Source organism: Neolamprologus multifasciatus, chromosome 4 (genome assembly GCF_963576455.1).
Source record: "Neolamprologus multifasciatus chromosome 4, fNeoMul1.2, whole genome shotgun sequence".
NCBI lineage: Eukaryota > Metazoa > Chordata > Actinopteri > Cichliformes > Cichlidae > Neolamprologus > Neolamprologus multifasciatus.
In genome coordinates, this window is record NC_140442.1 from 31,039,672 (window position 1) to 31,061,489 (window position 21,818).

Below are 21,818 nucleotides of genomic sequence, written 5' to 3' on the forward strand. Positions count from 1 at the left end.
CAGTGATTTATAAGGGTTAGCGTGTTTTGAATCAGAATCAGAATCAGAAAGGGTTTTATTGCCAAATGTTGAGCAGGTTTACAACATTAGGAAATTGCTGCTGTACTTAGTGCAAACATACTGTCATATAAAGCTTATATAGACATAAAATAAAAATAAGAATTAAAAGTGCTAAGTAGATAGATATATACATGAGTGCAGGTGGTGATCAGTGCCAAACATGGAATGATGCAGTGAACACAGCGTAGGGTCATGTGTTAGTGGTGGGAACAGTCATACGGTTATTGTTCATGAGTCCAACAGCAGAGGGGAAGAAACTGTTCTCATGGCGAGAGGTTCTGGTGCGAATGGAGCCTCCTGCCTGAGCAGGTCAAACAGACTGTGTCCAGGGTGAGAAGGTCAGCTGAGATCCGAGCTGCACGCCCCAGTGTCCTGGAGGTGTACAGGTCCTGCAGAGATGGGAGTCTGCAGCCAATCACCTTCTCAGCAGAGCGCACAACACGCTGCAGTCTCTGTTTGTCCCTGATGGTGGCTCCAGCGCACCACACGGTGATGGAGGAGGTGAGGATGGGCTCAATGACTGCGGTGTAGAATTGCATCATCGTCCGTGTTGGCAGGTTGAATTTCTTCAGCTGCCTCAGGAAGTGGGGGTTAAAAGCCACAGAACCTCAGTGTTTAGAAAAAATGCGTCTCAGCTGCTCCGATACTCCTGACATGTACGGGATCACTACAGGTTTTCTCTTGGGCAGCGGTTGTCCTTCTCTCCTGGATCGGCTGGAGCTTTCTTTAGGAGTCTTCCCAGCTTTGGCAAAAGTCCAGCTGGGACAACTACATTTACTCAGGGCCTTGTTGATGTTCTTCTGCCTCCCTTTTTGTATTTTCAACACTGAGCAGTGACAACATTTTCTCGTGATAATCTTTCTGGTTTAGCAAAACTGCACATACCCTTGCCTGTCATTGTGATGTGAGTGCCTTTCTCTCCTCCATGCTGATGTTGGATGCTGGGGGCTTTGCATTGCTGAGACAGGCCGAAACTTTTGTCCGCAGTTGCTCTGCTTCCACTTTTGCAATATTGTTGCTGTTTGGAAGCCCCGATCAGATTTGTCTCTGCGTCACAGCAACATTCAACCATTTAGCAAGGATGTTTGTCTCTGCTTGGGTGAGCTGTCTGTCAGACTAATTCTTCACCCACTCGTCCACATCCATGGTGTGGCATCCTTCTCTCTTCTGTCCACTGAGGACACTCGCTGTGGTTTACGCTTCATGCAGATGAACAGAATCAGCTTTGGGGGATTAAATGATGCTTGTACTACTGAAAATCACTTTATCCTTAAAAACCACGTAAACAGACATGACGAAGAATGTGTTCGTAACACTAACATTCAGTAAAAAGGACTAGATGTTACAGTCCCTGATAATGCATTGCTTTAGATGGAGAGACTCTTGAGGGATGGATGTTATGAGGAAAGCCCAGAAACTTTACCAGCAGCACACATCGTTATGTGCCTCAACTTTTGGTCTTTTACCCAGGCTAATCTGCCATTTTCCCTCCTTGGTCAGGTTTAGGGATTACAGATCTGATCTAGATTAGCGCCCGACCTGGCTTCCCACACCTCCCGACCAGATTGGGCTGTTCGCTCTACCTCCCCACTTTCAGCCAGAAAAGGGAAGAAGAGCAGAGGGGAGTAGAGCGGAATATTTCTTTTCTCTCGCAGTTAGCTGACTGCCTTAGGTGCCCAAGTGATGTCAGCCCTTTTTAACCATCGCCAGTGACTGGTCCTCTGATCCCAATCTCTCTAAGCAGCTTTGCTGTTGTACCGGCAACAAAGCCCGTGCACACCACTTCCGCCGGGCGCAGCTTGATCTTCCAGCCTCTGTCCTCTGCCTCAGCTGCCAAGTTGGCATACCGCAGCTTCTTGCGCTCAAACACTTCCTCAATTGCTTCCTCCAATGGTACCGTCAGCTCAATGATGTATGCAAGTTTTGGGGAGTTAGACCAGAGGACGAGGTCTGGTCGCAGAGTTGTTGTTATGATCTCTGTGAGAAAAATTAGCCTCTGATCCAAGTTCACCTGCTTCTGCCAATCCCTGGCAACCTTCAGCGGGCCCAGGTCTGGGGTTGAGGGGCTCGTCCTCGGCTTGTCTCCTTCCCGGGCAAATGTTGATGAAAACCGACGGTCCTCTTGGCTCGTGAAAGGTTGAGCGTTGGTGGATTTTCTTTTGCACCCAACTTTCTTGGCTAAACACCTGAGAACCTGGTTGTGTCTCCATGTGTGTCTGCCCTGAGTAAGGCTAGTCCTACAACCAGTGTGTTGCTGGGACTGTACACAGGGGGCAGGCTGGGTCCTTTCCAAACCACAGCTGCAGATTTATTGGGGAAGGTAGCACATCGTATGTCACGCAGATGATGAAACTTAGTCTATTAGACTCCAAGCCCCAGATTCCATGAGAGTTTCCTCTTTCCCACACTCTCCCAATTCATCCAGCGACCCTGTTTGGCCAGCGCTATGACATGTCTGGCTGTTTCCTCCTGTTGACACACCTCCTCTTCCACCATTTTTCAACATTCGGTTACAGATGCCTGTTGCCACCGAGGTGTTACTGCGCCAAGACCAAATCCACCTCTGCCCTGTTGGACGTGACCCACCACGTCACGATGCCAAAGAGCAGATTTGGCTTGTAGCACAGATGTGGCTGGGGTCCACTTCCTCCCCGTTGCTAGGGTGGGAGCAGCACCTCCCACTATGGGGTCCCGGGAGTCCGTGAGTGACATCTCAAGCCTCACTTTTGCACATTTAAACTCTGCAACCAGGCTGGGGATAGGCAATGACAGCATCCCGTCGCTGTAGAGTCCAACGCTGCTGAGGCATTTGGGAAGTCCGAGCCTCTTCTTAACGTAGGAGCTCACTAGCCTCTCTAGTCGACTGGCATGATTGAGTGAGACCTCGTACATTGTCAACGGCCACAGTAGTCTGGGTAACAACCCAAACTGGAAGCACCAGAGCTTCAGTTTCCCTGGGAGAGCAGTGTTGTTAATCCGCTTGAGGTCATCAGCCAAGTTCTGCCTTAATTGTTCTAGTTGCCACGTATGATTGAGGTCTGCATTATACCATCGTCCCAGGCTCTTTATGGGCTTCTCTAAGACTGTTGGAATTGGTTCTCCACTGATATAGAATTGCTCGGCTGTCAGTTTTCCTTTTATGATGGAGATGCTGCGAGATTTACTTGGCTTAAACTCCATCCTTGCCCATTGTTTTCCAGGAGCTTCTGTAGGAATCGCCTAGTACATGGTTTTGTTGTTGTAATGATGGTCATGTCATCCATGTAGGCTCTAATGGGAGGAAGACGAAGGCCACTCTTGAGTCTCTCACCTCCCACTACCCACCGAGATGCTCGCATGGCCAACTCCATTACCACGATAAATGCCAGAGGGGAAATTGTGCAGCCTGCCATAACTCCTGCTGTGGTGGTGTTCTCAGCTGTCACACAAAACAGTAAATCCTGAAAGTAGGTCTTGACCAGTCCTGTGATGTGGTTTGGTACGCTGAAATAGTTGAAGGCCATCCACAAGATCTCTTGTGGGACTGACCCAAAGGCGTTGGCAAGGTCTAAAAAGACCACATGAAGGTCTCTTCGTTCTTTTTTGGCAGTTTGAATCTGGTGCCAGACGACACTGTCATGCTCCAGACATCCCGAGAAGCCCCGGATGCCGGCCTTCTGCACTGATGTGTCAACATAGTTGTTTCTTTGCAGGAAAACAGATAGTCTTTGGGCCAAGACACTGAAGAAGATCTTTCCCTGTACAGCAGGCTGATCTGGCAAAACTGGCTGATGGATGAGGAGTTCTTCTCCTTAGGGATCAGAATACCTCCTGCTCTTCTCCAAGCCTTTGGAATCACTCCTTTCTGCCACGCTACCTTCATCAGCTTCCACAGGTATTTGAGGACTCGTGGGGTGTTTCTATAGAGCCTATATGAGATGCCATTAGGTCCTGGAGCCAATGCTGCTCTTTCCTGCTTCGCTGCCTTCTCCACTTCACTCCATGTAGGTGGTCTTATGTCCATTTGGTGTTCAGGTGCCTGGATGGGTGGCATATCAGTCGGTAACTGGCTCATGCCTCTGATCATCAGAGTAAGTTTTCCTCGGATGATCTTCCAGGTCTTTTATGGGCATTTGGAGGCGCCCGCTCTGCTCTTCAACAAAAAGGCCCTTAACAAAGTTGTATGGGCTGCTGTTGAAAAGGGTCCTTGTCCGTTCTTTCTTCTTACGTTGTCGTCTGAGGTGTTCGGCTCTTTGCAGCTTAGTAAGTTGTTGCTTTATTTCCTCCTGCAGGGCAGTGAGTCCCTCCCTTTCTGTCTCATGGGCCGTCCTCCACTGTTGCCTCAGTCGTCTTCTCTCTTTCACTAATCTACCACTTTCCCGCTGTCTCCTAGACTTTAACTGGTTTAAATGGCCTTTAAACCAGTAACCTCTGAGAACTGTTTCTGCTATTAAAACAGTTTGTTTTGATAACCCTGAACTCTTGATTGCACCGTCAGAGAAAGCTCATTTTACTCCACACACATTTGGAAAATCACAGTTTGAACATAAAATCCAGAATAATTAGTATTTGAGATTATTATTATTATTATTTATATTATTATTATTATTGAGAGTATTTGCTGCAGCAACAACATTAAAGAAAAATATCTTTTCATGTTGCTGTGTTTTCATTAGAAAATATAAAATGTTAAAGTTTTTTATGTAAAACATAAAAACAACAAAAACTTAAGACGTTAAAGATGTCCTGATGAAATCTGTGAATGTCTCAATTCATCGGTGTTTCCATCTGAGAGTCTACAGGACACGGGTTAACTTTGACCACACTAACGTCTAGTTTAAGGTGAGAGAAGCAAATGCATCACAGAAGCTAAAAGGAGCTGCTAATAAGACCCATGAGATGGTTCACATCATCTAAGACTTCAGCAGAACCTGGAACATTAAAGTTCACTTCTGTGTGATGATCGTACTTTTATTACCTGAGCTAATGTGGATGCTGTAAAATCAGCCGGGCTGAAAGAACAAGTACACATTTGGACAAACTGTGCTGTAACTTCACATGTTGTGAAATCTTTGAGAAAAGAAAAACAGAGAAGTCATCAACTCCTTGATATGTTGACATCATGTCAGTAATGCACACAGACGTATGTTGGAAGGGTGAGCTTAACAGTTAAGATACAGTCAGTCTGTACACACTGTGTCATAGATAATAAAGGTGTGATAATAAATAAAACCATAAATGTTAATCAAGTCATTTGATTTATTCTAAATTGGAAAATTATTTTCCAATTTATTTAATTTCCACCATTTTTGCGACTGTTTCACTTCCAGGTGACTGTTGTTGTAAATGAAACTGGATTCAAACTTCTGCTGTGTCCTCTGATGGGCAGTGTGCAGTCACACAAAACAACAACTTAAACGTCCCCATAACCATGACTGGAGTTTGGAAATGTAAAGGACATCATACTGTAACTACTACTGTAAAATCAGTGCTGTGACTGATCACAACCTGATTCCAGTCTAACGTCAACATCCTGGAAACGAGATCACAGGATGGCAACAAAACGGACTTTAAAATGAGATCCACCCTAACAAAGAGTAAGTGCACCGGTGTAAGAACAAGCATCACTGCTGTGGAGTTTGTTTCACAGACAGACTCAGGGCTGCTCGTCTCCTCTCGGCATTTTCTTATTTAACCATTGGTGACTTGGAACCTCAAAGTTTAGCAACAAAACACTTTGTTTCCTTTTCCCATCAAACATTTCTTTCAGTCATATCGCGCCATCAGCCAGAGGGGCTGATGGCGCGATATGGCAGCCTGGCTTCTGTCAATCTGCAGGGCAGCTGTGGCTACAACTGTAGCTGCCTCCACCAGTGTGTGAATGTGAGAGTGAATGAACAGTGGAATTGTAAAGCGCTATATAAATCCAATCCATTATTATTATTATTATTATCTGCGTTTATCAGTGACTTATCTTTATTCAATAACCACAAAGTACATAAATACAAGATTAAATATTTTATTTTGTTTTATTGGTGGATCAGGGAGGAGTCCCAGCTCAGGGGTCGCACCGTGAGTCAGATGTTACTTTCCCCACACCGGCTGCTGTGCGACCCTCTCGGGGATCCTCGCTCTGGTACGATCCTCTACATGAGGTGGAGCGTTTATAATTTGGACTTCGGAAAATCGATTCAAACAAACAAACAAAACGAGTTAAAGCCTTCCAGCGGGGCATGCAGCCTCCAGCTCCCTCCATCCTGTTACAAAAGCACTGGTTTAATTAAGAATCATAATATTGGAAATATTTCCAAAATAATTATATTGGAATAATAATTGTAAAGAAGGCCCAACAGCGCCTCCAATTTCTGAGAATCCTCAGAAAATGGACCCAAAGAAGGAGCTTCTGATCGTCTTCTACTGCTGCTCCACTGACAGTGTGCTCCACCTGTGGATGGTGCTCCCGCTGCAGCATCCTGTGGGACCGTCCACACCCAGGACATCGGGTGTTTAAGCTGCTGCCGTCTGGCAGGATGTTCAGGCTGCTGAGGTCGTGGACAAACAGACTGAAGGACGGCTTTTACGTCAGGGTAACAGCCCTAATCAATGCAAACAGCTGATTGAACACCTCCCTGGACTTTACTATTATTGTTATTGCCCACACAATAATAATGTCCAATAAACAGAATAGATAGAATGGATAACAGTAGAATGGGAGGCAGAGCCTTCAGTTTTCAGGCCCCTCTTCTGTAGAACCAGCTTCCAGTTTGGATTCAGGAGACAGACACTATCTCTACTTTTAAGATTAGGCTTCAAACCTTCCTTTTTGCTAAAGCATATAGTTAGGGCTGGACCAGGTGACCCTGAATCCTCCCTTAGTTATGCTGCAATAGATGTAGGCTGCCGGGGGATTCCCATGATGCACTGAGTTTTTCCTTTCCAGTCACCTTTCTCACTCACTATGTATTAACAGACCTCTCTGTATTGAATCATATCTGTTATTAATCTCTGTCTCTCTTCCACAGCATGTCTTTATCCTGTCTTCCTTCTCTCACCCCAACCGGTCGCAGCAGATGGCCCCGCCCCTCCCTGAGCCTGGTTCTGCCGGAGGTTTCTTCCTGTTAAAAGGGAGTTTTTCCTTCCCACTGTCGCCAAAGTGCTGCTCATAGGGGGTCATATGATTGTTGGGTTTTTCTCTGTATCTATGAAGCACCTTGAGGCAACTTTTGTGATTTGGCGCTATATAAATAAAATTGAATTGAATCAGTCACTCATTTATTGAGTCATTTCATTTTTTTTTTACTCGTACCTTTCTTGCGCTTAAAAAAGTCCACTTCAAGTTACTGTGTGGTGCCGACGTGGAACAGTTTCCGATTTTGTTGTCTTATTGTACCACGTACGACTGTAATGACAACAACGAGCATCTTATCCTAATAACCTTTTACTGTGGTTTAACACATTTTCCATAAAAACCTTTCAAAAAGTTTACTTTTTGACAAAAAAGTAAACTTTGTCTTAAAATGACAACTGTACAACATTATGATTTATTACTCCATTGTTTTAATTTCTGTCTCAAACATTTGATTCTTGCCATATTTTTATGATCCAATTTTGGGGGTTATATCAGACTTTTATGATATTCATAAAAATGAGGACTCATTAACTTTTATTACTTCCTTTAATACTGACTAAGTCATCATTCATTTGACAGGGGGTCATAAATCACTGGTTTTGACATAAGGTGTCTAATATCACTGCCTCGCCTGGATGAGCTTCAGAAGAGCTCAAGAAATTCAGATGCAACAAACAGATCCGACCTGACAAAATCGACCCGGGCAGCTTTTGTCGACCCCTCTGGTTGAAGACGTATCTGTGTCATAGGTACGTTAGCATCCCTACTTAGTTGAGCTGGGCGAGGATGGTCATTTCCAGCAGACCCCTGGACCCCAGTTTGAACCGTCACAGAAAACACCACACCTCTCTGTTCCACGTTTATTTGGCATCCAACAAAATCCAATAAAAGCTTTAAGAATTAACATGTTTCACCATCACCAAAAACAACATTTCTCCCAATAAAAATGTAAAACTAGAAGGTCCAAAATCATAAAAAGCAAGCGTTACGGCTCGGGGTGTAAGTACATGATGCAAGCAGCTCGAGACAGGCAAGTTGGAGAAAGGCAGAAATCTAATCCTACTGATAGTAAAGCACAACACAGATTAAAGATCCACACTGAAGAAACTCAAGCAGAGGTTTTCCCTTCAGCTGACTCACAGCCACCTGAAACGAACACGACGGTGTTTCAGCTGGAACCACAAAAAACAGAAAAGACCTCCTGAGAAAACAATTCTACTTCATCTTTTATTCGGTGAAATCTAACAGCACTCCAGAGTCACGTTTGTTCTTTTTAACAACCAAAGCCAAGTTTGATTATTACGTTTCCACCGTGCTTGCAGTTGGACTGAAATCGAGTCTTTTAAACCCCCGCTTCACTCCGTCCTCCCTCACAGTGTTACCCACTGGCTGCTCAGGATGATAATGCCAAAAGTTGAGAGAAAACGCGTAGCCGTGTAAGCCGTCTAACCGTCCGCCGAGCTTCAGCCACAGTAAAGTCCCAGCCGGTGTGTCAGCTGCGTGCTCCGGAGGAAAACAGCTCACCTCTCGCTTCATCTCGCCCTCTGCTGGGCTCTGACGGCCACAAAAAGATGCAGTGATGTTTATAGGTACAACTTGACAGTCAGCTATGTAGGTGAGAGAGGGAAGGTATTTTCAAGTTGAGGGTGAGGTGGCTTTTGCCTTCCTTCCCTCCTTCCTCTCCTGGTGCCACCCTGCCCACTCAGACCCCAAAAAGGAAGGCCGGTCAGCAGGCGCGCCAAGTGCCGTGTTAGCCCAATCACCCATTGTTGGGGGGAGTGTGGTTGCAGCAATGCTACGAGGTTGCTGCCCCAGTTTGGGTACCCAGGGGTGCGGGAGGGTGGACTAAGCATCCACGTCCCAGATCCTTCCCCTAGTGTGGCCTGGTGCTGCTGTTTTGACACCCAAGTCCCGCTGGACTCTGGTGGATCTCCAAGCCTTCGCTGGACCAGACATGAAGCAGCAGAGCGTTCACACCCATGCAGTCCAGCCCTCATACAGCTGGGCCAAGTTATCCATGTTGGTAGCCTCCTTGATAACAAAGTCCACCTGCAACCAAACCAGATGTGGTCAGTTTTAGATACAGACAACGTTACGATATGTGACCCTTTCATGATGATTATAATCTGCTCAGACTCATGCAGACACTGCTGCTGCTGCATTAAAAGGCTTCAGAGATCTGATGAATCCATGTGACTCACAGCAGCTACTTCACCCTGTCTGCACGTTTTGTTTGTTTTAAACAACCTCTTCATCCTGTCACGACTTCGACCTCCCTATTTCTCCTGGTGGTTACAAAATGATGTGCTACCTGCTCGGAGACACTCATCCTCCGGTTGGGGTCGATGTCTCGGCCCTCCAGTTTGGCTTTCACTCTCTTCCACACGCTGACCGCGTAGGAGTTCCTCTCTTGGACCGCTGAAACAGAACAAATCGTTCAGATGACGTCTCTAATGTTCATGTTTGTTCTGCACAGGAACCTGTGCAGACACTGGGATACAATTTCATTTGCTAAAGGTAGGCATGCACCAAGCCAACTCCTGCTGAACTGTACTGAGCCTGTAATCCTCACTCTGACCTCAGCTGCATACATATTACAGATTTGTGAGACCTGCTGCAGTTCCCAAAGACTGTGAGGAGAGTGAAGAGTACCTCGTCCTGTTTTGGGGTCTCGTACAGCCCTCTTGGGGCTGGAGTTGAGACCTTTGCTGCTCACTAGAGTACTGGGCGGGGTATCGGTCGGGGTTCCCAGGTTGCGTGGGAGAGCCTTGCGTGCATTCTGGGACATCGAGTCTGGCTGGGTTTTCACGCCACTGCATCTGACAGCTGAATGAAAAACATAATGTGTGTACGTGCCACATGTTCACTTGACAGGACGCACACTGACACCAGTGAAAACACAAAAAGCATGCTACAGCATCGGGGGGCCGTACCTGCTGCAAAGCTCGACTGTGCTGCAGAAACAGGACTGGAGCACTCGGCGTCTCTGTCGGTCACCAGTGGGGAGGCGAAGCCCACCAGGCCGTTATAGACGCTGGTGGAATAAACGGATGTGTGCATTAATAACGATGATTAATAATAATTAATAAGATTTTTATGTGAAAATGAAAAAGATCAGTAAGCGTGTGACCTCTGACCTCTGGCTCTGTGAGTGCAGCTCCTTCAGAGTACTGGGGATTTCTTCCAGTAGCTCGAGCTGCTCCTGGCTCAGGTGCTGCCCACTGGCCTGGACAACAGTGAACAGCACTAACTGGATGTTGTCTTGCCAAGCTTTGTACTCCAACAGGAAGTGACGCACGCTGCCCTCGTATGTCACCTCTTCACCGTCCGCCAGCGCCGCCTCCTCATCCTGTACGACACAAGAACAGTGACGACTGCAGGTTCACAGCAACGTGCAACACACGTGTGGAGCATTTTTAAACCTTTGTGCTCGCTCATCTTCTACACTTATTCAAACGGCAAACACATGATAGTGGTGAAAGCAGCTGTGTGTGCCTCAGGTGTACCTTGGCCATGGCCCTCAGCAGGTGCTTGACGTCAGCTAAGTGGCGGTTGTGATTCGAGAGAATCGTTTTGATCGAGTCCACCAGTAGCTGCAGTGTTTCTCCACAGGTTTCCAGCTGCTGCTCCCGTTCCTCCTGATTCCTCTGCTCCATGTTTAGCTCGTCCTCCAGCTGCCTCTGGGCACAGCTCAGCCACTCCACGCTGCCTATAGGCAGGTCGAGCACTGGACTCTGCAGCCATGGAAAGCACATCGCTGTCTTATCAAGTTTCTCCAAACTCACTCAAAACATGTTTCAAAGAAATGCAGCTGAGAGCAAAGAAGGATGTAAACATGCTTCATACAAACATCTGTTAGACTGTGAAGATGAACTGTGAATGCAAACATTTAGTTTCAGTAGGAACTCCAAGCGTTACATGTCAGACGTGGGTTTGGTTAATGTTTCGCTAGCACCTGTAAAGTCTGGTTGTCCAGACACCGACAGGAGAAAACTGACCCTCGCTCTGACCTCAGTAAAGTAAGACCGACCATAGAACCAAGTCCGCCAGAGCTTATATTATATGTTTACATGCTGTGGAGCCATTTTTGGGAGCATTTCAAGTTGCTATACATCAATACAACCATTACAGCCTAGATTTTAATAATATGTCTGCATTAAGTGCATAGTAATTACATAAATTGCAAAAAAGTGCAATAAACTACAAAAAAATTGAAAATCGTTTTTGTTTTTTTAACATATATTTGTAGTTAGAGAAATTTAAGAGGCTTATCCCTCAAAACTGTAAATACAAAAAAGTTGCACAAAATAGTTTCCCACCACAGGAAATTTATTTTGAGTGTCTTCATAGTTTTATTTTTGAAATACACCAATTTTTATATACTGCAGAAAAACGAAAATAAATATTATAATGCAAATTTGCAAAAAAGCAGCATATGCATCAAAATAAACTATTTCCAGCAGTGCAATATGAGTCCTAAGCATCCCAGAAACCACACAGAAAGTCATAAAGTCAAACATAACTTTTAAAAACACCAGTATAGGCTCATGAGGCCCTGATGGTAAAAAACTACATTTCTGCAAAATGACGTCACTTCCGGTTTCTGGCAGGTCATGGCGGACATGCGATAGTTCGCGCTGACGTCTAATCCAACGTAGGAAGTGTTATGAACAGCTGATCGGATCGGTAAAGCGTGTTTCTGGAATATTATGTTTTTGTTGCTGCAAGTGCTTTTTATGCAGTTTTTGCAAAACTATATGTGGAAGGAAACTGTGACCGAGGACAAGCTGATGACATAAGATGTAAGTACAACTCCTCCGGTTTCATATGTAAAAAACATTATTGCGCTAGCTCACGTGGTTGCAGAGCTACAGGGATTCGACCGGTTTTAAAGGGTTAACTCAGCTGATTGTCTGACTGCATGCTGAGAGTTTTAATAAAAAAGTTTGAATAACTTCCTGAACTCTGTGTTTTTAAATGTATCATAGCCTGACAGACTAGCTTTAACATCCTACATGTGACAGCAGAGCATTATATGTGGAAATGTTATTAAAGATGAAGGACTAATTATTTAAATGTTATCAGTGCATGTGGTACAAAAACAAGGCTGCACCAGAAAAACTTTATTGTTGACAGAAATGTAGGTCAAAGGTCAAACCAACCAGTCTGTGCAGGAGCTGCAGTTCCAGTGCAGACACCGTGCTGCTGAACTGGGCGGCGTACGAACACGTCTGCTGGCAGCGCTTCAGCAGCTCGAACAGGGCTGCGTCCATGCTGAGCGCCTCGGGGGATCGGGTCCGAAGGCCTTCAAAGTTGAGGATGGTGGAGCACAGGAATGTGACCTGGTGAGGACGAGGGGCACAATTGGCATTTTGTCCAAATGTGGTGATCAGTGACAGCAGGAGGCGAACGCAGCAGTGGCTGTACCTGGCTGGTGCGCTGGTTGTCTCTGGCCACCATGGCGCGTCTCTCTCTGATGGTCATCTCAAAGTCCTGCAGGACAGGGGCCAGTGCTGGGTTGGCTCCGCCGGCCCACTTTAAACGCTGCTCGATGCTAGCCTCCAGCGATGCCAGCTTCTCCTGAAGACAACGTGAATCACAGGACAGGAAAACGTTTCATACAACTCACAACCCTGATGACGATACGCCGAAATATTATCACAAAGTCTTAATGAAGCTCTGAGAGGAATAAGTTTGCACTTCATTGGTGAGACGCACATACTGAGCTGGATGCACATGATGACAGGATCGTTTCCATGGTAAAGAAGGAAGAGAGGGTGGGTGCATGTGAGATACAGACTGGTTTCCCATTACAACACAGTGTGCATGCTTGTCGTCATAGCAATGCGACATGAACGCTACAACAAAGGGGGCGTCGCTTAAAATCAGGCTTCAAACTTTCCTTTTTGCTAAAGTAGCATAAGTGAGCGTCTCACCAGACCCCCGCCTGCGTTCTGACCCCTGACACTAAACACAGGGAGGCCGTAGCCCCTCCTGACACTGGTGTCACTTAGCCAGCCTGTAGGGGTAACAGCAGCTTCTGATGAGGGGCGTCCCCACAGTGACTCACATCTGATGCTCAGAGAACCTGGGTTATATACATAACCTTAAGTTAGCTTGAAGGACTTCTGGTTTGCCTGGTAACCCACCAGGCTTTTCCTGACTTTCACTGACATGCCTTCCAGGTGATGTTACTGAGCTGCTGCAGTTTAACTTTACTATGAGATTTTCCTGTAGTAGTTCCCATGTTAAATATACTAAAGTATGTTTAAAAATGTCATTCTCCTAAAGTGGCCAGAAACTAGGGCTGGGCGATATGGCCTAAAATTCATATTGTGATATAATTTGAAGCATGTGCGGTAACGATATATATCACGATATATTCTTTTCTTCTGTATAACGTATTTTCCACACTTAAAATCCTTTAATTTTCTCAAAAATCGAGAGTGTGCCTTAGGTATGAATTCTGGTTGTGCTTACTGACCTCAAACCGATTTTGGCTGCTGAAATCTGTTAAAAATGTTTTAGTACAACTTTGGTAAGCTCACTGCTTGATGGATCGTCAGAGCATTACGGCTGCCGTAGTGAGGAGCTTCACGGAATAATCTGGGTCCTAAACTCCGTCTGGTTCAGGTCCCAAAGTCAAACGAACACTGAGAGTTAAAAACGGCCTAAACTCTTTCATCTTTAATTAAATCATCAGCGTGATTGTTGTTTTAATGTTGTTGTTCAATGTGTTGCTGCTTTAAGTTTAACATCCATGAAAACAGGATTTATTAAATTTAACGGAGTTAGAAGTTAACAGGAAGTTAGCTCGCTAGCTTCCACCTAAACATGTTGTGCTACGTGATTGTTAGCGACACAGCTATGTTAGCATAACATTAGCACAGTGAAGCTGGAGGATGAACACTAACTTTTTTCCACTCGATAAAAGTTAACGTGAAGGATTCTGGTGGTCAGGGACAAATGCAGTCACAGCAGGATGCTATACACGGACCAAACTTCAGTCAGGAGAACAACTGAGATCATTCATCCACAACACGAGGTTAGTTATTAATATACTGCAACAACATGGGAACAGAGCAGCTGCAGAGAATTCAACATTAATGAATCAATGTTACTGAAGTGCAGGAAGCGCAGTTTTTGGCTTTCCCCATATTTCAAAAGTGCTTCATCTCTTTGCTGTGACTCTCACCATAATTTGCAATGATAATTGTTGTAGCCGCTGTGATGCTTTCGACCAAAACAGGCGCAGCTTGATGACGTCATCAACATGCGCTATCGCGATAGAGCGGTATAGTCAAAATCTCTATTGTTGGCCAAATTTATATTGTTTCTATCGTATATAGTTTCTATCGCCCACCCCTACCAGAAACTATGATGGTTTTGATCTGGGAATGAAGACAAACTCACCTGGATGGCAATGATGGCTGCTTCATCCTGACTCAGCTTGTACAGCTTCTTCTTCATGTTGCTGAGGATCACAGAACGAGGAGCAACGCTGACACTTAAAGGCTGATTGCTGGGACCCAGAACATCCTCGTGCTGCCACTGAAAGAACCAATAAAAACAGTGGTGTATTTGGACAATGGCATGAAGTTATGTCAGAGATGATCCACTGATTCTAATAAAGCTGACCAGAACTCGCCCCTTGCTTTGCAGCACTTTGCTTCACTGATCTTCAGCTTACAGGCGACTGGAAGTATTTTTTGTGATGTGAAAAGTGATCTTAGTGCATCACAACTCCAGAAGCAGCACTACACACTGGTGCATGTACCTGGAACATCGCGATGTGCAGCTGGCTCCTCTGCAGGCTGGCCTTGGCAGCTTCCAGGTTGCTGTCCAGCCTCCTCAGCAGGTCAACTTTCTTCCATGCTGTGTCGTAGGACGACACCAGCACATTGGCTCTGTTCAACAGCAGCTGGGAGACTCGACCTGACGTCAGGCTCTGCTCCACCGCCTTCTTACAGAGCTCGTCCAGAGAAACCTTTGGACAAACACACAGGAAAGGTTACTTTATGGTATTCTTTAGTCTTTGAAAACTGGAACAATAAATGTGTATCCACTTTGCATTTACACTAAAACATTCAACATTTCACACACACAGGGTTGTTTGTAAATAAGGTTTTTCCACGATGGAGCACGGTGAGGAGAATCTGGTGAAAAAAGAAGAATTGTGGAAGAAGTTTGCAACATGAAAAATATCTGGAACAGGAGACACATGAGTAAGAGATCCAGAAAGGACAACGACTGTCCGACAGTCCGGGGGAGGCTTTGAAAGAGCAGGTTATTAACTCAAACCCACTGATTACTGCAGCTCTGCAGCTGAGACACTTATTTTTAAACAGGCTGAGTAAGGACCACCTGACCAAGACGGGCAGCAATGATCAACCAACCTGAACGAATGCAGCCAACAAGTGCTCAGCATTTCTAAAGACTCCTTTAAGATGGAAAAATTCAATAATGAACTCTTTATTAACGCTGACATGGAGAACATGAAAGAGGTTGAAAAGAACACACAGATCATACCTTGCTCTCTGCACCAAAGTCTTTTGCTTCCACCTGAGCGACGATGTCCACACCGAGGGCAGAGAGGGTGCTGCAGAGGGCCAGGCTGAGGGCTTGGCTGGGCATACCCATCAGCATCTGCCGGACAAACTCGGCAGTGAAGGCCTTGATGGGACGAATCATCTGCTCCTCACTGACCACCGCTGCACCCGACCCAGTGCTGCTGGGCCGGCCGTACAGGGACTTCCCCAAACCAACGGGTCCATTTGTAGGTAACAGGTCCTCAGCTGGGGAGCAGGTACCTGCACAGATTGTCCCACAGTCATCAGACAATATCTGGTTATTTAAACCACGGAGCTCACAAACACCTCGGAGAGCTGTGTTCTCTTTCTATGTGAAACACTGAGCAGGCTGACTCTGTCAAAGTGCAAACATCCAGAAACGCTTCATAGTGGAAGAAGAAAACTATTTTAACAATGCTCAGCCCTCTGTAGTGTTCATGGTGCTTTTAATAAAGTGCAACAACATGATAAGTAGGGCCGGGTGTCGTCACTGATTTCTAGAATCGATTCGATTCAATTCGATTTTATTTGGGGAAATTTTGCCTCAGACAGTCAGAAATATTATAATTCAGATCATCCATCAGTACATTTACATATTTTTATATCTATAAAAAGGAAGCTGACACTTGTGAGACTTTATCAGAGGTGTGAGCATCACAGCAGAGACCTTTGTGTCAAAGTAGCTGAAGATAAAACAGAAAAACATGAAGGTGATTTTCCTGTTCTGGATTTTATAAAAATATTCTGCAGTAGATCAAAAACAAAAGAAAACCATGAATCAACATATGAACATTACCTCTGAAGTTACAGCGGTTTGATTAGAGACACAGCGTTTTGCAACTTTGCATAATTTTAAAAAGTTTAAATTTGTTCAGTATTGAACAGAAGAAATTAGGTTTTCTTTTCGGAAGTAAGTAAAAGGGAAAAAAACAGCTGCTGACAGCCTGTAAACAACGGCAGACTGGTGCGAATAATGCAGAAAAAAGATTTTTAGATGGGAAACTGTTCATGAAGTTTACTGAGAGAGAGAGAGAGAGAGAGAGAGAGAGAGAGAGAGAGAGAGAGAGAGAGAGCTGTGCATGAAGTGTGATTTTTATTGTGGTGGAAACAAAACAGGAAAAGTCAGAGTGAATTCATGACGATGTTTATGTGAAGCGTAGTTTGGATCTTCTTTTGCTGCTGGTTCGCTCAATATTGTTTGGAGAGAAATAAAAACCTGCAGCTTCAGAATCAGCGCAAAGAGGGCGTGAACACAAAGCTCGGATCGCCGAAACATCAGAGTCAGCGAGCTGTCGGCTTTCAGCCCCGACCGTGTCCGTGCCGTCGGGTGAGAAAGTCACAGCTCACTGATTCTGATCCGTCGGCGCTTTGTGTTTACGTCTCTGTGCAGAATCTGCTCTCATTTACTGTTCTAGCTGTTTGATGGTTGTTGAAACTGAGATTCTGGCTTTTAGGGCAAAATGAATTTATATTAAAAAATCGATTCAGGATTTTAATGAATCGATTTCACGTTATCCAAGCTAGAATCCACTTTAATCGATAATCTAAACCCAGCCCTAATGATAAGTTGATCCTCAGTCTGTGTGGCCGTGCAGAGCTCTTACCAGAAAGCGTCTGAGCGAACGAGGAACACAGCCTGAAGAAATCCCTGACGGTCTGCAGTCTCTTGATGAAGAACACTTCCTCCATCAGCTGACGTTGATTCAGGCTATCAAAGAAGTGGAGCTGCGTGGCTCGAGCCTCCCTCAGAACATCCACCTTTCTCCACAGGGGTGGCACCTCTAAAGAACTCAGCTAAGGATACAGCAAAGTAATATTAGTCGCTCCAGGAAACAACAGAGTAAGAAACAGACTAGTTCCTGAAGAGCAGCTTAGGGCTGGATCCAAGCTTATCCTGCACCTGCTGTCAGAATACAGAGTGCACTGTTGTTTGCTGTGTTGGTACACAGCCATGCCTGTGTAGTGGAACCTGGCGGCCAATTATGGTGCAGAATTGAACTCAATATTTAAAATAAACAAGCTACAAAATGCACCGTGAGTCATAAAAATATCACGTTTGGATTTCTGATGTTTAGGTCTTTACTGCATCGTTCTGCAGCCTCTAATCTCTTTGCAGTGGCAGTGCGAGAGTGTACAGGTGTTGCTAATTGAGCAGGTGTGGATCAAGGCCTGCCTGAGGCGGCTTTCATAAAGGCTCACTAGTGTTTGTCTTGGTGGTACCAGCTATTTTAGCCAACTTGTTATGTGATTTAAAACAAAAGCTCTTCTCTGTGAAACTCTGGTATCTCCGTGTTTATGTCGCAGCTTTGAGCCGGCTCGTACATGCATTCACTGAATGTGCAGGAATGTGAGCTCTACCTTCTCAGTCAGCTGCCCAAAGGCCGTCTCCAGCTGAGTGAACATGCCATCAAAGGCAACCAACAGCATTTGGCCTGCAGACATCTTGGGCGTGTCCTGGCCCTGTCCATCCATGCTGTGAGGCTGGATCAGTTCAGAGTACTGCACACGCAGCATTCTGACCAACAGACACACAAAACAAACGTTAAGCATGCAGGTCAGCAGTTAAACAGCACCGTGTCCGCTAAAAACTCACGACAGGAACTGCACCTGGTGATGTGGAGGCAGTGGTTGCGGCCGTTGTGGTCCAGGCCTGTGCCGGTTTGCAAACTATCGGCCAAACCTTGCAGGCCGAGACCATCAGAGCTTTGATCTACCAGCTGCTCCAGCTCTGCCAACATGGCCTCCAGAGTCGGCTCTCCTTTGATCATACATCGCAGAGCCTCTGGAAAGATGATCTGACGGAAATTGGTGTTCAGCTCCTGCAACAAAAAGACGACAGGCCAGAGCAATGTCAGCACAAAGCCTTCACGCGGCCTCAGCCTGCTCCTGCGGCTTCACCCACCTGTAAGCACGTATACACAGCACTGGCCAGGTAAACAACCTGGGTGGTGGCTGCAGGTGGAGGGAGCTCCAGGTCATGAGTTAAAAGGGGGCAGCGTTGCAGCAGCGTTACAAGCCCGTTGATGTTTCCAATCATGCTGCACAGCTCCTCCAAAAACCACGCCCCATCCCGGGACATCAGGTCCACGAGCTGCTCCCCAGCGCTGGTCGCTGCTCCCTCCATCACCAGGTTGCGTCTACGGTCGATCAAACACAAGACAAAAGTGGGTTCACTGTGTCCACTGCAGCTTTGACCCACCCACTCAAACCCAACCACACCGAGGTCGGACTGATCTCATTTCCAACGCTGCTGAGGATCGTTTTTTATCACGTCCCATTGAAGCCCCATAAGGTGGTGCACGCTCTTTTTCACATGACTGCATGCTGCTACAGCTGCTTCCTGCCATGTGACCTTCTGCCCTCTCTAATGTGTGAGATCAGGAACAGTAGCATGCCTGCTAGCCCGGGTTTTAGTGCTTCCATGGTTACTATCACAGGTGAGTTGGCCAAGAAAACAGAGTCCTACATGATCTGACCAGGACTCAGTCGTGCTGACAGCAAAGAAAAGTCGCCGCGAGCTGGATGAGGAGGCCTGCTTCCAGCCTGTGCCAGTGCAACAACAGGCAGCAGGATGGTTTTGTGGCGTGCTCGTGCAGGAATCATCTTCTTTAAAATGTAAATAATGATGGTGACCGACTTCAGACAGAAGAGGAACGCTACCTGACAATCCAGCCTCAAAAATAACTGAACAAACAAAAACAACATTTTAAATACAAATATTCTTTCACATTATTTTGCAGTTGAACTGTAGATCCCACAAAGGTGGCGTCCTCACTTGAGACACTCGTCTAAGACCGTGGCCGCCTTCAGTAAGCGATGAGCTGCACTGAACGCTTACAGCTACAGACATGAGTGACCATGTGGTTCAGATTAGGGCTCGTTTCTTTCCTCCTGCTTTATTTTTCAATTAAAAAGTTTATCTTACCAAAGATCTCTTTTCCAGACTTTTCAGTCCTAACCAGCGGTTTGAACCTTAACCAGAGCTTTAAGTGGTTTCAGGGTTTTTCGTGGCGCTGAGTGGATTTCTTCAGATCACTGACTCAAACTCTGGTGTTAGGTTTGAGTTTTCCCACCTACGTTTGGCTGCCTTCACTTACATCAGCATGTTTTTGGACCTCACACTACCAGATTCTTATTCCTCTGTCTGTTGACCTACAGTACGGACACAATTAAACCCTCACAGACTGAAAACTGAGACACTGAATGAAAATGTGAATGAAACCTGCAGAGCGTGCAGAGGGCGGAGGTGATGATTGCAGCCAGGCTGAGAGAACCCGGCTCTCCGTTCTCCCGCAGGAAAACTGTGATGCAGTGCTCGATCTCCTGCAGCTGCTCCTCACACGCTGCCACTGTGGTGCCCTCGGCCTTCAGCCGCTCTGCTTGGTGCACCACGCGCTCGTTGGTGTCGGCCACTTGGTGCTGCAGAGTCAATTCCACACTGGAGAGAAACTGGCAGGAGGCAGCAGAAGGTTGTGGAGCAAACAGCAGCTCGTACCTGGAAAGAGAGACACATTTAGCTGGTATCATGAGTTACACCACCATGTGATTCATGCTGCTGTCCTGTCTCATGAACTGCAGGTATCTGCAGGTAACTCAGGTGAAGAGAACCACCATAGGTGATATTTTTAGGTGTGTAACGTGGACCTGACGGTGGGTCTCTGGGGTGCTTCGTCACCAAAAACATGACTGGTCACCAGTAAGGCTGGTACCAGCTGAGCACATACAGTCCTGGGGTTAACCAATGAAAACGAGAAGCTGCTTACTGTCTGTAGATGTGCTGGCAGTGATCTGCTGTCATGTCTCTCAGCAGCTCTTCCAACCAGGCCTTCCACTGGTGGGCCCTGTGGAACACTAGGGTAGCCCGTGGGTACAGCAAAGCCACTGTGGCGTAGCTGTGAAGCTGCTCCAGGGAGCTGCGGAGGGCTCCACGGCGCTGCTGCAGCAGGGTGCTCACCTCCGCCTCCAGGCTCTCACATTGGCTGATCAGGTGGGCCTGACCTGCGTTTTGCAAGAAGGCTGTAGCTGGCACATAGCTGGGGGGGCCTGAGGGGACAGCCGAGAACAAGACGGCTCAGTACAATCGCAAGCAGTGTTGTTTAATCGCAGTGTTAAGCAGGGATAAATCATCAATATCACATAAATAATTAACATTGACCCCGACAGGCGGGCACACAGTTAACCATCCAGCTCGATGACATCACTAGAGACAGAAAAAGCACTGGACAGAGTGAACCTGAAACGTGAGTTTGGAGAATCATTATTGGATAAAGGGCCATGACACTCAACCACAGCTCAGATGTTCTCGTTCCCTCCCTTTGCTATTTACAGAAACACTAACAGCAGGACAAAAGTCTCTCACTTCACTGTACAGACAACACTCTTTCAAGACCTTCAATAATCCTTAAAAGAGTCGTATAAACATGCCCCTCCCTCTGAAAACGCCACATGAAGGCAAACAATCACGTTCCTGGGATTTCCTGACCTGGACGATTGAGTTCAGACAACCTGTGTCTGTTTCTACTGGGTGAGTGAGTCCAGACCAAGACGCACAGGTGGAGCCCCAGGTGCACGCAGACTTCCTGTGTCATATGCAAGTTTATTGGCTGCTGACTACATATTAAAACGGGCTCCCTCCAATCAGGTCAGGAGCAACTTGAGAACACTGCATTAGGGATGGGTACCGGTATCCGGTGCCATGATGGCACCAGTTCTGACATAAACGGTAGTAACCAGACTGAAAAGCAGCGCACATTTCGGTGCTTTATTTTCCTGAGCTGTGATACACTTTGAATTCTAGCCAATCATTTTACGTTTCCGAGGATAGTAGGCGGGTCCAGGTACGTACGTTCTTTTAGAGCAGAGCTACAGATTAAAAATGTCCAAGGCGAAGCGGTCAAAGTCTGGCTGTACTTCACAGCAAAATATGCAAACTCAGCAGCTGCAACAAGTGCTTTAAGCTGATACTGTGATACTGTCAAAGGAGGTAACACCTCAAATCTGATGAAACACCTGGCGACGCATAGCGTTTTTTTAAAAGCCGAAAAATGCGCCGTATTTGATAGCTTGCTGCGAGACCTCAC

The 21,818-nt window shown here is 46.1% G+C and overlaps 1 protein-coding gene and 1 long non-coding RNA gene across 7 annotated transcripts in view; one reads left to right on the forward strand and one right to left on the reverse strand.

Moving 5' to 3' along the window:
- Positions 1 to 21,818, forward strand: part of LOC146520819 (uncharacterized) — a 447,384-nt gene that overhangs the window by 394,769 nt on the left and 30,797 nt on the right. The window lies entirely within an intron of this gene.
- Positions 8,015 to 21,818, reverse strand: part of smg1 (SMG1 nonsense mediated mRNA decay associated PI3K related kinase) — a 65,090-nt gene continuing 51,286 nt past the window's right edge. For all 6 annotated transcript variants that reach the window (XM_085157041.1, XM_085157040.1, XM_085157037.1 and 3 more), the window contains 17 exons: positions 20,502 to 20,781; positions 19,961 to 20,233; positions 18,641 to 18,875; positions 18,346 to 18,557; positions 18,097 to 18,253; positions 17,343 to 17,532; positions 15,698 to 15,978; positions 14,946 to 15,155; positions 14,582 to 14,719; positions 12,596 to 12,748; positions 12,331 to 12,510; positions 10,675 to 10,902; positions 10,306 to 10,517; positions 10,102 to 10,202; positions 9,821 to 9,994; positions 9,480 to 9,586; positions 8,015 to 9,217 (listed from right to left, as the gene is read on the reverse strand). In XM_085157041.1, the coding sequence (XP_085013167.1) occupies positions 9,140 to 9,217; positions 9,480 to 9,586; positions 9,821 to 9,994; positions 10,102 to 10,202; positions 10,306 to 10,517; positions 10,675 to 10,902; positions 12,331 to 12,510; positions 12,596 to 12,748; positions 14,582 to 14,719; positions 14,946 to 15,155; positions 15,698 to 15,978; positions 17,343 to 17,532; positions 18,097 to 18,253; positions 18,346 to 18,557; positions 18,641 to 18,875; positions 19,961 to 20,233; positions 20,502 to 20,781 (3,209 nt within the window). In that variant the 3' untranslated portion in view covers positions 8,015 to 9,139. The remainder of the gene's footprint in view (positions 9,218 to 9,479; positions 9,587 to 9,820; positions 9,995 to 10,101; positions 10,203 to 10,305; positions 10,518 to 10,674; positions 10,903 to 12,330; positions 12,511 to 12,595; positions 12,749 to 14,581; positions 14,720 to 14,945; positions 15,156 to 15,697; positions 15,979 to 17,342; positions 17,533 to 18,096; positions 18,254 to 18,345; positions 18,558 to 18,640; positions 18,876 to 19,960; positions 20,234 to 20,501; positions 20,782 to 21,818) is intronic.